The sequence below is a fragment of the Taudactylus pleione genome, unplaced genomic scaffold (assembly GCF_031769625.1).
Source record: "Taudactylus pleione unplaced genomic scaffold, aTauple2 ptg000720l, whole genome shotgun sequence".
NCBI lineage: Eukaryota > Metazoa > Chordata > Amphibia > Anura > Myobatrachidae > Taudactylus > Taudactylus pleione.
The window spans coordinates 1791759-1810114 of record NW_028285122.1 but is presented as its reverse complement, the minus strand read 5'-3'; the positions used below and the strand labels follow the sequence as shown (position 1 = coordinate 1810114).

At 43.7% G+C, this 18356-nt stretch overlaps 2 protein-coding genes across 3 annotated transcripts in view; both read left to right on the top strand.

The window, feature by feature from the left end:
• LOC148477384 (uncharacterized) overlaps positions 1 to 18356 on the top strand; it is a 428950-nt gene that overhangs the window by 72668 nt on the left and 337926 nt on the right. The window lies entirely within an intron of this gene.
• LOC148477392 (olfactory receptor 5F1-like) lies at positions 12664 to 13654 on the top strand. The gene has a single exon (XM_088456805.1). The coding sequence runs from the start codon at positions 12664 to 12666 to the stop codon at positions 13615 to 13617; it is 954 nt and encodes a 317-aa protein (XP_088312931.1). The 3' UTR covers positions 13618 to 13654.

Below are 18356 nucleotides of genomic sequence, written 5' to 3'. Positions count from 1 at the left end.
GGGTCTGATTCTAAGATGCAGCGGTGATGTCAGACCCAGTGGAATAATTTTTTGTTCGTGTGTGCATACATCTAATGCTGGCCATACATGCTAGAATTATCGGGGCGATCTGCCCCATATCCACGGATCGCCCCAATAATTGTAGCGTGTTTGCGGGCGACTGAGTGTTAAATATTGCTCGGTTGGGCATGCCGGATTGTCCAGCATGCCCGTCCCATGCGATATTTATGAGTTAAACTGTCAGCCACATCGGGCAGTGTATGCCCAGCCACGGCCGACAGACAGACATTTCCTGTATTCCTTCCCATGGAAGGAGCAGGGAAATGTCTTCTCCCCGGGGGAAGAGTGCAGATGCTAATACACTATGAGAGATCTCAGTGTACGCCGCGGACATCTGCTGGCTGGCAGGCATTTTATCTGGACGTGTATGCCCAGCTATAGTTGCACTGCAAATGCATCCAGATAGCGTGCGCATAGTTGGAGCAGCAATGGAGGTGCACAGTCTCCGAATAGCTTTAAAAATGTGCATTACTGGGTGGTGATGTGGAGGTGGCTTAGCGGACCCTTATGGAGCTCCCTATCTGTGTATAGCATTAGGAAACTGCTATATTTACACTTAATAGTTTGACTTGCATATGTTAATCAATTGGAGATGTCCCTCCTGCAATAAGTACATTTAATTTGTATCATACACTATGGGTCTCCTTCAGACCCGGTCGCAAGCGCTGAGCGCTCGCAACTGGGTCGATGTTAAGGCCCTGCGCACATGCAGCGGCCACACTGCACGTGCGCAAGCCCCGGAGCGAGAGAGAAATTCTCTTGCTCCAGAGATCACTACAAAAGGGGCGGCTGTCGATGTTGATTGACAGCTTGCCCCATTTTGTAGGCGGGGTGGGGGTGTGGCTACACAAACGGAGGCGTTCCTGACGGAATGCCAGCCATTTTGTCGGCAGCCACACTGACATCAGCGGTGATGTCAGTGGGGAGCTTCCTGCTCGATCAGAGCAGGAAGCTCCCTGGGGCTTGCGGTTGCCAAGACCCAAACCTTATGGTCTCGTCGCAAGCCCCAATGGTCGTGATGATCTTGACCATCGCGACCATCAACCTGGTTGGTCGCTAAAGCTGTGGGTGGTAACCCACAGCTTAGTTAGCGAACAGGAGGCCACACTTAAAAAAAGAAGCGGCCGCCCTCATTCTTCTTGCGACCGCCTCTGAATGAGGGCCTATGTTATATGTCTCCTTTGGAGAAAGTACATAGGGTGTATGTCTGGAAGTCCAGTTGATATTTGTAATGTTAGACGATGTACATAAGAGAGGAATAGTTGTAGCCTCCTGCTCTGTGTGTATAGATCTTACTGGTAAGTCTGCAATCAGTTGTCCTCTTGGTGTTGCCGGCTGTGATCGCTTCAGAGCCAGGAAATAATTTGTGCTCTGTGCGTTGGAGGTAATTGGCATAGAATTTGTAGTTTATTTTGATGAACATAATTTTTTTCACATTTTGAGAAAGTAGTCTCGTTCGTCGATCGCTGACAAGGTTCCTGTATGTGCTGAAAACTCTTTCTGAGTACACACCACAAATACCAGCATGCGGGGCATTACGGGCCTGCTGGCACTTGTAGTTCCATAACCAAAGCAATAAGTACATAAACACAACATACACCATGTAAGTAAAATTTTATTATAACATACTGTACATGCTCACTCACACTCACACATACTCACCCAGTATCCGAAGTAATCCATAGGGGTACCTATAAAAAAATCCATACTCACCTCTCCTATGCGTAGTTCGCATTCTCTTCTTCAAGTCTGCATCCAAAGGGTTAAAATAAAAAAAGGAGTGAACCCGAATCCAAGCTGGACTGAACAAAGGTATGTGTGCTCCGACGGAGATACCCGCTGTTTGTCTGTTGGCTCCTTCAATGACATGTGCCCCGGTCATTTGCGCGGAGTAAAGGTATGTGTACACACACATACCTTTGCCCAGTCCGGCTTGGATTCGGGTACACTCGTTTTTTTATTTTAACCCATTATATGCCTCCTTGGAGAAGAGGACATGAACTACGCATAGGAGAGGTGAGTATGAATTTTTTTAAATAGGTACCCCTATGGATTACTTCGGACACTAGGTGAGTTTGTGTGAGTGTGAATGCATGTTATAATAAAATTTTACTTTCACGGTGTATGTTGTGTTTATTTACGTATTGCTTTGGTTGTGGAACTACAAGTGCCAGTGGGCCCGTAATGCACCGCATGCTGGTATTTGTGGTTCTCCAAATACCAGCATGCTGGGAGGCTTGCTGGTTTGTTTAGTTCCACAACTAAAGACAATATTTAACCATTTATTTTACACTACACACTAACACTATCAACCTTACACTAACCACACTAACCTATCAACACTATCCCTGCCACCACTCAGGGGTGGCAGGGATAGCCCCGGGCTATCAGCCTAGGCCAGCAGTGCCCTGGAGAGGGGGACCCCTTTACTGGAGGGGTCCTCAACTCCCAAGGGATCCCTGGCCTGGGCTGACTAGTGGTTAGGGCTGATTCAGTGGCTGGGGGGCCCAGTAAAGGGGCTCCCCTGGCTGTGGCATCAGTCCCCCGCTAGAAAAGGTCTGGAGCTGGTTTGAAATATAGGGTGAACCTCATGCAAATTTTTAACCCTATATTTAAAACCAGCTCTGGCCCTGCTGCCTGGTGCTGGTTCTTAAATTACAGTGGAACCCTATTCATTTTGTTCCCCATAATTTTAGGAACCGGGACTGGCTGGCAAGTCTGGGGCTGGTTATGCTTTAGAGGGGGACCCTATGTTATTTTTTTTAATAAAAACACTTTATATTAGGTATGCAGGCAGAAACACAAACAAATCACACTGATCTGTGTATGTTTCTGCCAAACTCGCAGCTCAGGAGGTGAGTGTCTAAAACTTCTATTTCACAGTGAGTTTGCTACACTCTCACGTGAGATTGGAAACTCGATTCTTAGTAAATTTGCGAGTTGCTTCTATTTCATGTAAAGTACTTCCTATTTTGGCCGATGTTGAGTTTTTCTGAGTTTGCAATCTCACATGAGTTTTAACAGTGAATAACCAGAACTCACTTCCAAACTCACTCAAGTTTGTCTTTAGTAAATTTGCGAGATGAAAAACATGCCTAAACTCACGTGAGTTTACAAACTCACACAAACTCGAAGCTTAGTAAATATACCCCTTAGACTCTCCTCAGGAAATTGTGACATTTCTGAGTGCAAAGTTGGTTCCAGTGCCTTAACGATTTGAATTTTTTTGAAACGTCTACAGGGAGAAAGGCTTATATCATCTTAAAAATTAGAACCACTAATAATAAATAAAGGGCAAGGCCTTAGCCTTTCCTTGCGTCTTCGTGTAGTGAAAGGCATATTGCCAATTTTATGTCTTCCTGCAGCTGTTTCCTTTGATGTTTTATTCTTTACCACTGTAAAATATTGGTTCTTTGATTTTAGAAGCCCTGACTTAAGCCCTGTACGCCCTTGGGCATTGGCTTTAGTAAATATTATAGACGGACTAGTATCGTCATGACTGGTGGCACTGGCAGCAGCTCCAGCACTAGTATGTGGTTCCTGCTCTCAACTGATCATTCTCCATATCAATAAACAGAAATGAAGTGGAGTAGAGTAGAGCACACAAGTCAATTTGTACCAATTTTAAATATTACACTGCGGTATCAATAACCTACAGTGTCACAATATTTTTTATGAATAAGAAAAGAATAACACACTGCTCTACCACCTCCAGTGTCACTGTATATTTTTATGAATGATACGAAAAGAATAACACACTGCGCTGCCACTTACAGTGTCACAATATTTTTTATGAATAAGGATAACACACTGCACTACGACTTATAGTGTCACAATACATGGATGATAAATTACGGTCTGGTCGGCAGTGTCACTGAACAATAATAACACACAAAAAAACCTGAAAAAAATCTCTTTATTTTTATTATTTGTGGAATGATCATTTTATTTAACTTTTATTTTATTTACACTAAGAAAGAGCACCTCTGGATGACACGCCAACCTTTAATTTACTGAAGCCCAAGCCCCTTGTTGGAAAGGACAACATTTATGGATAACACAGCAGCCCCCCTTTATGTACTGGAGCCCCATCCCCTTTATGGACAACACAGCAGCACTCTTTTATGTACTGTAGCCCCATCCCCTTGATGGACAGGACAACAGAGCAGCACCCATTTATGTACTGGGGAAGAGCACCCCTGGATTGACACAGGACCTCTTTATGTACTGCAGCCTTATTCCCTTGAAGGTACTTTAGCCCCAGCCCCTTGATGGATAGGACAACACAGCAGCACCCCCTATATGTACTGCAGCCCCATCCCCTTTATGGACAACACAGCAGCAGCCCTTTATGTACTGCAGCCCCATCCACTTTATGGACAACACAGCAGCACTCCTTTATGTACTGCAGCCCCATTCCCTTTATGGACAAAACAGCAGCCCCCCTTTATGTACTGCAGCCCCATCCCCTTTATGGACAACACAGCAGCACTCCTTTATGAGCTGCAGCCCCATCCCCTTTATGGACAACACAGCAGCACTCCATTATGTACTGCAACCCCTCCTTTATGTACTGCAGCCCTATCCACTTTATGGACAACACAGCAGCACTCCTTTATGTATTTCAACCCCATCCCCTTTATGGACAACACAGCAGCACTCCTTTATGTACTGCATCCCCTCTTTTATGTACTGCAGCCACAGTCCCTTGATGAACAGGACAAAACAGTAGCACCCCTTTATGTACTGCAACCCCTCTTTATGTATTGCAGCCCCAGCCCCTTTATGGACAACACAGCAGCACTCCTTTATGTACTGCAGCCCCTCCTTTATGTACTGCAGCCCCAGCCACGTGATGGTCCTGCAGCCCCAGTCCCTTGATGAACAGGACAAAACAGCAACACCCCTTTATGTACTGCAGCCCCATCCCCTTTATGGATAACACAGCAGCACTCCTTTATGTACAGCAGCCCCATCCCCTTTATGGACAACACAGCAGCACTCCTTTATGTACTGCATCCCCTCCTTTATGTACTGCAGCCACAGTCCATTGATGAACAGGACAAAACAGCAACACCCCTTTATGTACTGCAACCCCTCTTTATATATTGCAACCCCAGACCCTTTATGGACAACACAGCAGCACTCCTTTATGTACTGCAGCCCCTCCTTTATGTACTGCAGCCCCAGCCACTTGATGGTACTGCAGCCCCAGTCCCTTGATGAACAGGACAAAACAGCAACACCCCTTTATGTACTGCAACCCCTCTTTAAGTATTGCAGCCCCATCCCCTTTATAGACAACACAGCAGCACCCCTTTCTGTTCTGCAGCTCCAGCCCCTTTATGGACAACACAGCAGCCCCCTTTCTCTTATGCAGCCCCAGCCCCTTTATGGACAACTGCAGCCCAAGTCCCTTGAGGAACAGGACAAAACAGCAGCACCCCTTTATGTACTGCAGCTCCAGCCCCTTTGTGGACAACACAGCAGCAGCTCTTTGTGTTCTGCAGCCCCAGCCCCTTGATTGACAGGACAACAATGACAGCAGCCCCAGCCTGACAACACGGCACTCTTGTGAAGTTGAGAACATGTGCACAGACAGAGCAGCAGAGAGCATGTCCGTAATGTACACTCTCTACAGCTGGAGAGAAAATGTCGCTGATCACAGGGACCTTTAATGAGTCCAAAACCAGGAAAATCCGACAGCGGGATGAAGACATTTTGCCGTGTTTTGGATTCCGAGTTAGGCAGAAAAAACCAGAGCCAGACTCAGATCCTAGGGCCTCATTCAGACCCACTTGCAAGCGGCTGTCCGCTCACAAGTGGGTCGATGGTGTGCACTGCGCATGCGCACGACGGAGAGAGCTCCGTCGTGCGCATGCGCCAGACGCGACGAGCGAAGGACTTTCCTTCGCTCTTTGTGTCTGATCAAAGGGGGCGTGCTGTCGATGTTGATTGACAGCACGCCCCCTTTGGTGGGCATGCCGGGGGCGTGCCTCCCAGACGGGGGCGTTCCCAAGGGAATGCCTACCGTCAGAAGGCGGCCCCACTGACATCACTAGTGATGTCAGTGGGAGTGATTTTGGCTCTGATAGAGCCAAAATCACTCCAGGGCTTGTGGTCGAAAACCCCGACCACAGGCTTCTGGTCGCACTGGCGATGGTCGCGATGGTCAAGACCATCGCGACCATCATCCTGCACGCTTGTATGTGCTGTGGGTGGTGACCCACAGCTATACGAGCGTCCAGGAGGACGCTCCATTTTTAAGGAGAACGGCCCTCATTCAGAGCGAGCGCTCTGCTCTGCTACTCCGATCCCCTATATTTGGGTGGGTCTGGTTCTCAGAGAACCAGATCCACTCATCTCTAGTTATAAGTTGAATATATCCTTGCCAGTTTAATACATATTGTGTGTAGTGTGTGTTACTGTATTTGAATTTTTTATTGTGTTCTTTGTTTTTATTAAAATTTACTACATTTTCATATGTAAAGCGCTCCTTGTTTGGATAATTACTTGTTTTCAATTTATTCATCTAGTAAATAGTTAAACTTTGTGGTAGAGAAGTGATTCCAGACTGTTCTATATTTACTAAAGTGCAGGTTTATAGAGGTGGAGATGTTGCCCATAGCAACCAATCACATTTTAGATATTATTTTCTACAAGATGCTAGATAAATGATAAGAATCGGATTGGTTGCTATAGTACCAGCAACACCTTCACTTCTATAAACATGCACTTTAATAAATTTACCCCTTGGTCTCCAGCAGGGAATGGTAAGACAGTGGTGAGTGGCTGATATTAGTGTGCGCACTACCTCACTGATTCTCCAATGCATGTTTGCCCATTGTGGCCTTTCTCAAGGAGGTGCATTGTGGAATGTCATTCCTCTATAAAGGACTACACCTGATAATTATAGCAATGTTAGACTATTAAGAACACTGTGTCTCACTTATTCAAGTGTTCCAACATAAATTCATCCCACCTGATATTATTACCAATTATTTATATAGCGCACACATATTCCACAGCGCTTTACAGAGAATATTTGTCCATTCACATCAGTCCCTGCCCCAGTGGAGCTTACACTCTATGGCCCTCATTCAGAGCCGCTCGCTAGCGGCCGTACGCTCGTTCCGAGTGATGTTCGCACATCTGCGCATGCGTACGGTTTTTGGTACGCATGCGCGAACCAGTCAGTGCGGCCGAAAATCGTTTGTACGCTATATAGTGAGTGCCTGCTATTTTGAGTGACAGAATGAGGCGTATGTGGGAGGTAACAGGGGAAGGTGCTTGTAAACGGGGGAGTGGAATTCGAACGCAGGCGTGCTTAAAGGTCAAAACGGGCGTTTTAAGGGAGTGCATAATTAATACAGCAGCGTCATTGACCACGTCACTTGGTTTTTTTTAACTCAGAACTGCTCGCAAAATAGCGGTTGAAAAAACCAACCACAAGAATAGCGAGCAGTTCATACGCTGTACGATGTACTCAATTAATCTAATAAATAGCGGACATGACATATGGTGCGAGCTGCCAGGGGGCGTTTTTAACAAATAAACGAGCGTATGTTTTGCTCGCTCGTTCAGACTTAGAGGTGTGAACAGACTGCAATTTTCGAACGGATCATTTGAATAGCCACCCCTTGTTTTTGAACGAACGACTGCAAATAGCGAACAGCTCTGAATCAGGCCCAATGTTCCTTACCACATCTGCACACACATACACACTAGGGGTAATTTGTGTTGGAAGCCAATTAACCTACCAGTATATTTTTGGAGTGTGGGAGGAAACCGGAGCACTCAGAAGAAACCCACGCAAGCACAGGGAGAATATACAAACTCCGCACAGTTAGGGCTGTGGTGGGAATTGAACCCATGATCTCAATGCAGTGAGGCAGTAACGCTAACCATTACACCATCTGTGCTGCCTGTGCTGATATCTCATGTCATCCATTAAGCCTGTGATTTTCAACTTTTTCAACTAGTGACAAACTGATCAAGATTTTAACATTGACAAGGCGTCAGCCCCACAACCAGCTGTCACTCTCTGCTGTCACTCTCTGCTGTCACTCTCTGCTGTCACTCTCTGCTGTCTTGCTCTGTCTAACTCCTCCCCATTTTTTCTTCACTAATTTGATCACAGTGTGTCTTCTCTGGCTAGGCTCTGTCCCATCTCCCTAGCAGTGGGAGCAGTTGGAGGAACAGCATGTGCCCTGGCTTCCAAAGCGTATGCATGTTGAAGATGGGAGGGAACTTACAGAATTATTATATAGACTCTGTATTAAAGATCAAAACTAAAAACCATGCCAACATTGTGTTTTTATTTCAATTGACAACACACACTGGGCCTAATTCAGACCCACTCGCGAGCGCTCGCAAGTGGGTCGATGTTGGCCCAGTGCACATGCGCACGAGGGAACCGGCTCCGTCGTGCGCATGCGCGACACCCAAATAGCGACGGCCAAGCCGTCGCTATGGGTCTCGCTACAAAGGGGGCGTGCTGTCGATGGAGAGTGACAGCACGCCCCTTTTCCCAAGGGAACACCTACTGTCTGGGGCCGGCCCCACTGACATCACAAGTGATGTCAGTGGGAGTGCTATCAGCTCTGATAGAGCCAAAAGCACTCCAGGGCTTGCGGCAACGCGACCCTACCACAAGGGTCTTGTCGCAAGCCCGATGGTCACGATGGTCTTGACCATCGCGACCATCTTTTTGGCCACTCGCTATAGCTGTGGGTGGTCACCCACAGCTATGCAATTGGCCAGGAGGCCGCTCTAAAATTAGGAAGGACGGCCCTGATTCAGAGCGAGCGCTCTGTCAGAGCGTCCGGCTCTGAATCAGGGCCACTGTACTAAGAGCTGTCCTGCCGACTACGCCAAATGTCTTGTGACTGAAATATGAAGTTTCTCTATGTGGAGTATTTTTTTAAGGAAAAAAGTACATTGAAAGTGGACTGGAAACCTAATAACTGTTATTTTACTTTCAGTTTGCTAATTTCCTCTAATAGTAGCAGAACTAAAGCTGTTTCACCAATTTAAAGTCCAGCAGAGTGTGGATTATTGGGGCCTATACTGAGGTGGAAGCAGACGTGCCTGCATGTACATCTTTTCACGATTGCGTGTCTGTGACTATATGCAAATTCTGTAATACTGATTAGTGCACCCTTAAATAGGAACCTGCAGAAGCCTTATGGTGCAGTTTCTCCATATGTATATGGCATCCTATGTATCGGTCTAGTGTCTGTGTATGCAGACACTTCCATGGACATGCCCCTGACAATCCCATAACTTGCCCATAAAACAGATAATCTCCATGCATAAGCTAAGCCACCACCTAAGAACACCCACTGCAATTTCAATACACTGCTCCGTACTTGCATTTGATATACTGTAACAACTGCAACTCTGGGCCTAATTCAGAGCTGGACGCTCTGACCAGAGTGCTCGCCCTGAATCAGGCCTCTCCTACCTAACACTGGAGCGGCCTCTTTGACGCTCGCATAGCTGTGGGTTACCACCCACAGCTTATGCGAGCGTCCATGATGATGGCCGCGATGGTCTTGACCATTGCGACCATCGGGCTTGCGACGAGACCCTGCGGTAGGGAACGCCTCCGTCGGGCAGCCACGCCCCCGGCACGCCCACCAAAGGGGGCATGCTGTCACTCACCATCGACAGCACGCCCCCTTTGGTGTGAGACCCATAACGACGGCTACCCCGTCGTTATTTGCGCATGCGCACTAGGGCACCATCGACCCGCTTGCGAGCGCTCAGCACTCGCGAGCGGGTCAGAATCAGGCCCTCCGTACAGACACAATTGATGTGCATGCTTGGTGCGACTTACAGTAGATGCATGTTGCATGTAGCACAAAATCGCTCCACTTTCTATGACACGGGCAGTACATACGTCTCTGTATCAGACCCATCATGTGGGCTGAAGGCATGTTTTCCCAGAAATTATAACCTGTAACATATTAAACAATTATTGTAAATACTAGACACCTATGCTGCTGGTACAATTAAAAACCTCACTTTTTGTGTTTAGGTGTATTATTCCAATGTTATTCCTTTTCATTTCATTGTTTTATGCAAGGGAATAGACAAATGTTTTCATAAATATTGTAATTCCCCTGGGGATCACACAGAGCTGCTTTGGGCCAATTAGTATCTATTTTGATGCTCCCCTAATTATTACAGTCTATATACACATCCTCACTCTGACTCATGTAGGAACCCTCTCAGCTGGAATTTAATCATTACAAAAACACCTGCAGGGACCAGCTCCCCTGAGGACAATATCAGTATAAAAGACAGATCTCTCTCAGCTTTGGGAAATATTGCTTTGCTAAGGTGGGTTTCTGTATTAGGGTGGAGGTACACACTGTGCTGGTGGATTGCAGTGCCTGCCGGCCTCTTACACTGTCACTGGGTGATACAGAGAAGGTGCTGTGATACCACTGATGATACTGTGATGATTATTTCTTTGTATTAGTAATTTGTCAGCAAGTTCTCTTACTAATATAAAGGATTGTACATGCCTCATCCTGTACATTAATCTGATAGATTTGTACTTAAATATTAGGATGATATGGTCTGATGGTAAAGTGACCCTGTGTGATTATGTCTCCCTGTTACAGTATGTATCTGACCATGATCTGCAAAGAAACATTTAATGAATTGAAGGTAGATTCAAAAGAGCATATCAAAGGGTGATTATAGAAATGCATTGTTATTAATACATCTACATGTTGCCTAATTAGGTTAGGTAGCAAAAGGAGGTGCTAATGAATAACCATATCGGTCAAAAATACGGAAATATAATTAAAATCATGCCGTTATACTGGCTGCAGCACCCGGATGATGAGTTTGTGGACACTCACTAGAATACATTTCTAACAAAAAAGGTGAACAGAATAAATGGAATAAAATGGTGTTACACTTATTAGAGCATATTTGACTAGTTAATCACCTGCGGCAGGTACACCGATGGCATTTATTGTGTATACAGATGGAGATTCCTTTTACTGATTTTATTATTTTTAAAGAGCAGTTTATAGAATACTTTAAATTAGAAACTGGTATTTATGTGGTTACTCTCATTGTTATATGTTGAGTGATGTTTTTTTTTTAAGTGTGTTATTGTTTAGTAATTCACATTATCTTGATGACATCATTCTGTTATAGTTGTACCTCTATTGTCACACTATAAATGCAGAACTACTTTAATAGGGTTGGGTATAAAATGCTGATGACTAAATACAGACCCCGCAATGCCAAGCGCTGAAGATTCCGACTGGGGCTGGTAAGTACCCTAGCCCTCCCCTCTTCCCCCCTAACCCTAACTCTCCCCTCTTACCCTATAACCCTAACCCTCTCTTAGTGGTGCCTAACCCTAACCTCCCCCCGGTGGTGCCTAAACCTAACCTCCCCACGAGGGTGACAAAACCTAACCCCCCTCCCACAACCTAAGCCTAACTCTAAGTCCTCCCCGGGGGTGCCTAAACCTAACACCCCCACCCCCATGGCTAAGCGCTAACATTTTCCAGTTTACCTTCATTCGGGAAGCTGTCTGTCTGGATTCCAGCATCAGGTTATAGACGGACATTGGGATTTTGACACTTTGACTTTAGTACCGCGTTGGTATTTACACACCAGACGGCTTCCCGGCCAGCGGCATTTTGACTGTATCCCCTTTAATATTAGGTAGAAAAATGGCAGGAGTTGCACATTTGGTGAACATTATAAACTTGTCAATAAAATCAATGCAAAATAAAATAAACATGTTATCATGTATGTGTAATAGACACAGAGGGCCTAATTCAGAGGTTGATTCAGTTGCAACCAGGACTGCTTCTTTTGCCGCTGCCGAGACTGAGCCTTTATGCAAACACCGCGGCCTATGGTCTTGTTACTGAGAAGACCGCTGGCTGTGGCACTAATGAATCATGGCACTTATAAGAATGTACCATTAGTCGCACCATCGAAGACTGATACAGCACTATGATGGTGCAGATACTGTGACTGAACATGGCCGATGGTGTCAGTGCAACTGCACCCTTATATGAAGTCGCGGACCGTGACATGCCCTGTTACCACCTAGAAATGCACGCTGAAATTGCATCTCTGTGTGTGTAATATCTATTGGCATCTCAGAGTGGTAACCATGTGTGTCTCAGAAAAGGCGCAGTGTGTCATGGCATGTGTCTCAGAAAAGGCGCAGAATGAAAACCTTGGCCGTTTGCGTGCAGCATCAACACAAAGTGCACCTCTGAGTCAGGCCCATAATCGGTAATGTCCACAATGAAAGTTGACCATCCATGTGTAGTAAACACCAGCACTACTTATACAATTCATGCTGTGCAAGTGAACTGTGAGACTGAGGAGAATCCAGCCCAGATGCTTTGTGCTCTGATATTATAAATATGTGTATATTGCATCATTTAGGGTTCAATACTAACTCACACATCTTATACACATTTCAAAAAACAGATTTCCCAGGTTTCAGCAGTTCTGAATGAAGTACTGACTATTTACCGTAGAGTGCAATCTGCGAGCTGCAATTAATCATAATATTCTCTCTAACTTTGTGACAAGAGACAATAAACTATGGTCACAGATCCATACAGCCTGCACAATGTTACACAGTTCACCCTCCTAGGGTTCTCTGATATGTCTTTCCCAGTTCAGGTCATCTTAATGATATTCCTCCTGTTTGCCTATACCCTCTCACTGGTAGGTAATGGCCTTATCATCCTGACTGTTACTGTGGACTCCCAACTTCACACCCCCATGTACTTCTTCCTGAGGGGCCTGTCAATACTTGAGATCTGTTCTATCAACACTACTGTTCCCAAGGCTCTTGAGCTCTTCCAGTCAGTGGATAGATCTATCTCCTTCATTGGTTGTGCCGCTCAGATGTACTTCTTTTCTGCTATTGCAGTGTCAGAATGTCTGTTCCTTGAAGTGATGGCCTTTGACCGGTTTATGGCCATCTGCTGTCCTCTGAGATACACGTCAGTGATGACTACAACATTGTGTTACCAGCTAGCAACTGGACCATGTATTTTAGGTTTGCTTTTCTCCATTATAAACACCAGCACGATATTTATGTACCCTTTCTGTGGTTCTCACAGAATTGCCCATTTTTTCTGTGACATCCCACCTCTACTCAACTTAGCCTGTACAAACACCTTCACACTCGAGATATATGTCTTCATACTTTGTATATGTGGAGCTTTACTGCCATTTATACTAATCTTCTGCTCCTATATCAAGATCCTAACCTCTGTATTCCTCCTCAACTCCTCAGAGGCCCGTCAAAAAGCAATGTCCACATGTGTTTCTCACCTTGTCTCTGTTATTATATTCTATGGGTCTGCTATGTATGTGCACCTGCGCCTTGGGGAACCATTTTCTTCTTACAAAGACAGGATGACGGCCATTTTCTATTGCGTCTTAATCCCTACTATTAATCCCTTAATCTACAGCCTGAAGAACTCAGACATGAAGGCAGCTCTGAGAAAACTCAATGTGAAATGTTTAATTACTGCTGTTTGTTAAAATGGGAAGCATAAAGTATATAGATGGTAATGGTGGAATAAATGCTATTTTAAAATGAATGTAATGGCTTCTGCTTTTTCACCACTATACAGTATATCATACGGGTTATTCCGGTTGTAGTTCTGACAGTTGACTAATTATGCCACAGTTATGTAGTTGCAACAGTTATGTAGTTGTCACAGTTATGTGGTTGCCACAGTTATGTAGTTGTCACAGTTATGTAGTTGCCACAGTTATGTAGTTGCCAGTTTTGTAGTTGTCACAGTTACAGTATGTAGTTGCCACAATTATGTAGTTGTCACAGTTATGTAGTTGCCACAGTTATGTAGTTGTAACAGTTCTGTAGTTGTTACAGTATGTAGTTGCCACAGTTATGTAGTTGTCACAGTTACGTAGTTGCCACAGTTATGTAGTTGTCACAGATATGTGGTTGCCACAGTTATGTAGTTGCCACAGTTATGTAGTTGTCACAGTTATGTAGTTGTCACAGTTACTGTATGTAGTTTTCACAGTTATGTAGTTGTCACAGTTATATAGTTGTCACAGTTACTGTATGTAGTTGTCACAGTTATGTAGTTGACACAGTTACTGTATGTAGTTGTCACAGTTATGTAGTTGTCACAGTTACTGTGTGTAATTGTCACAGTAATGTAGTTGTCACAGTTACTGTATGTAGTTGTCACAGTTATGTAGTTGTCACAGTTACAGTATGTGAGTAGTTGTCACAGTTTTGTAGTTGTCACAGTTATGTAGTTGTCACAGTTACTGTATGTAGTTGTCACAGTTATGTAGTTGTCACAGTTACTGTGTGTAGTTGTCACAGTAATGTAGTTGTCACAGTTACTGTATGTAGTTGTCACAGTAATGTAGTTGTCACAGTTACTGTATGTAGTTGTCACAGTTACTGTATGACAGTAGTTGTCACAGTTTTGTAGTTGTCACAGTTATGTAGTTGTCACAGTTACTGTATGTAGTTGTCACAGTTATGTAGTTGTCACAGTTACTGTATGAGTTGTCACAGTTATGTAGTTGTCACAGTTACTGTGTGTAGTTGTCACAGTAATGTAGTTGTCACAGTTACTGTATGTAGTTGTCACAGTTATGTAGTTGTCACAGTTACTGTATGTCAGCAGTTGTCACAGTTATGTAGTTGTCACAGTTATGTAGTTGTCACAGTTACTGTATGTAGTTGTCACAGTTATGTAGTTGTCACAGTTACTGTATGTCAGTAGTTGTCACAGTTATTTCGTTGTCACAGTTACTGTATGTAGTTGTCACAGTTATGTAGTTGTCACAGTTACTGTGTGTAGTTGTCACAGTAATGTAGTTGTCACAGTTACTGTATGTAGTTGTCACAGTTATGTAGTTGTCACAGTTACTGTATGTCCGTAGTTGTCACAATTATGTAGTTGTCACAGTTATGTGGTTGTCACAGTTACTGTATGTAGTTTTCACAGTTATGTAGTTGTCACAGTTACTGTATGTAGTTGTCACAGTTACTGTATGTAGTTGTCACAGTAATGTAGTTGTCACAGTTACTGTATGTCAGTAGTTGTCACAGTTATGTAGTTGTCACAGTTACTGTATGTAGTTGTCACAGTTACTGTATGTAGTTGTCACAGTTGCTGTGTGTAGTTGTCACAGTAATGTAGTTGTCACAGTTACTGTATGTAGTTGTCACAGTTATGTAGTTGTCACAGTTACTGTATGTCAGTAGTTGTCACAGTTATGTAGTTGTCACAGTTACTGTATGTAGTTTTCACAGTTATGTAGTTGTCACAGTTATGTAGTTGTCACAGTTACTGTATGTAGTTGTCACAGTAATGTAGTTGTCACAGTTACTGTATGTATTTGTCACAGTTATGTAGTTGTCACAGTTACTGTATGTAGTTGTCACAGTTATGTAGTTGTCACAGTTATGTTGTTGTCACAGTTACTGTATGTAGTTGTCACAGTTATGTAGTTGTCACAGTTATATAGTTGCCACAGTTATGTAGTTGTCACAGTTATGTAGTTGTCACAGTTACTGTATGTAGTTGTCACAGTTATGTAGTTGTCACAGTTATGCAGTTGTCACAGTAAGGGGTTGGTGTAACAAGCAAAAAAAACCGGGAGAAGTGGGAACATTGGAGACGTTGCTCATAGCATCAAATTAAATTTTACTGTAATTTAATAGAATGTATTTGATTAATGCTACCTCACAGCTGGTCGCTATGGGCAACTTCTCCACTGATTCACTTCTGCAGTCTATTCACTTCTTGATACATCAACCCCTAAATGTAAAGTAAATGTAAAGTAGCACATTCTTGTTAGTTTCATATCTCTATATTGTGTTACTGTAGCTTATGTTATCAGTTGAAAAGTGGGAATATATACTATGGGATTCTCCTTCTAGGACATTATGGGGTAAATTTACTAAAGTGCAGGTTTTTAGAATTGGAGATGTTGCCCATAGCAACCAATCAGATTCTAGCTATTATCTTCTAGAAGGTGCTAGATAAATGTTATGTAGAATCTGATTGGTCGCTATGGGCAACATCTCCACCTATTCACTTCTCCAGTCTTTTCACTGTTTGATACATCAACCCCTAAATGTACAGTAGCACATTCTTGTTCATGTTTCATATTTCTATATTGTGTTATCAGTTGAAAAGAGGGAACATATACTATGGGATACTACTTCCTATAATATAAATGACTATGAACTGCTTGGAAATTATAAGTCTCTGATGCCGGCTGAATAATGACTGTAGACTAAGGTTCATATGTAATATGCCGTGATTTGGTAGAGCCAGAGCAACTCTGGCGCGACAGTCACTATATGTAGAGAGGACATTAATTTAAAGGTAAAACTGAACTGGCTTTGCCGTAGAACTGATTGTGGCTGTAAATCTAATCACTCTCTCATCAGAATTGAGGCGTTTCCCAAATCATGGCCTATTACTGTACATATGGCATTATTTACCAGTGACAGAAACCTGAGGTGCCCCCCAATTAGATGTAAACTATGGACCTGATTCAGAGTTGCTCGTTATCTGCGTACGCCCGCGAGATGCGTATGCAAATTTTTCAAAGTGACGGCATTTCAAGCGATCACTCGCCAAGGCATTAGCACGCCCACCATGTCTTAGCAAGCGGCCACTTTGTGTAAGCGTACACACAATCGCATAGGCAGAGCCGCCCACCAGCACACGTCATCTCCAGGAAGTGTATTAAAACATTGGTACATCGAGCACCATCGGATGCAAACGCAGTGCTTGTGGTAGCCTTGACCATCCTGTAAGCGTTGCGAGGAAATCAGTGTAAAAAAATGGCAAGTGACGTGTACTATGACGCTGCTTCTTAATTATGCACTCCTCTGAAACGGTGTTGAAACACTCAGGCATGCCTGCGTTCGCATCTCCAACCCCTCGTTATTAGTGTCCTGCCCCTGATACCACCCACAAATGGCCTCTCCTGTCACTAATTACACTGGGCTGGCTTTGCTAGGCGAGCGAGAGGGTTGCGATCGCAGTGTGTAGTTTGCACACGCACAGAACGAAGCGTTCGCATGCATGTACACAGACCAGCGCTAGCGAGCGGCTCTGAAGCAGGCCCTATGTACAGTACCTTATGCATTTGGGTTCTAAACACTCTCTAGGGTTTTTGGAATGCACAAACTGTACTAATAGGTTTATTTAATTATTTATTAATTTATGTTTTGTTTTTTTGGATGCTAGCAAAAACAATTATAACCTTGATGAAAGATTGTATAATAAATCTTAAACCTTTTTTTAAATGTTTTATTTTTTTATAATCTTTATTTTTGTTTTTTGTTGTTTTTGTTCTATTTTTTTTATAATTTACAGTATATAGTGACCTCAAAGTTGCTAATATTTGGTCCAGTTCGGAACAAATCCAGTTTACAGTATGTGACTGACTACACAGAACAGGAAATTACTATCTAGTTACCCCCTAATTTTTAATGTAGCAAATATTGGACATTAGTATTACACTGATTTACCCTCCTGACACTAAATTTGCCCACACATATTACATTTGCTCCCCCATGTAGGAGAACTTGGATTTGCCAAGGTGCAACACTTGCCAATAGCTGTATTGCGCTGGCTAGCTGTAATTTCATCTATATCCATTATCTTGTGAGTGGTTGATGGAAATGATTTTGCTCTGACTATTACTGTCAGCAATATAGTTTTGTGTAAAAGCGCTCTTGGGAATACAATGATCAATATGTGCTTGGAAGCGCAGCTTAGCTAGCGAGGTGTCAAATCTCGCTTACAATATTGTAATGGCAATATGGTGGTGTGCTAAGCATTGCAAGGCCTGTGTTGAGATAGGTAATATACCCGTGAATCGGTCCACCTTTTGGTTTCCCAATAAAATATAAGTGATTTATTTGTATATGTGAACGGAGTCACAATGCTCCAGTATGGAAATTATATGACCAGTATTGTGATTCTCAGTTGTCTGGTCCTCAGTCTCTGATGTATATAGGTACAGAGTCCCAGGGGAGAATGATACAATGTAATATATATGAAACTGAGGTTGTTTCACAATTGAGTATTGGTATAAGTGAGGCTGGGTATGTGATGGAGATATAGGACCTCATTCAGAGTCGGTCGTAGCGGACGCACGGACGTAAGCAGCCAATGTTTTTCTTTCTGTGCCTGCGTACGGCTAGTTGTGCACATGTGCGTATGAGCTCTACCGATGCAAAATACTGTTGGTCGTAGGGCTTC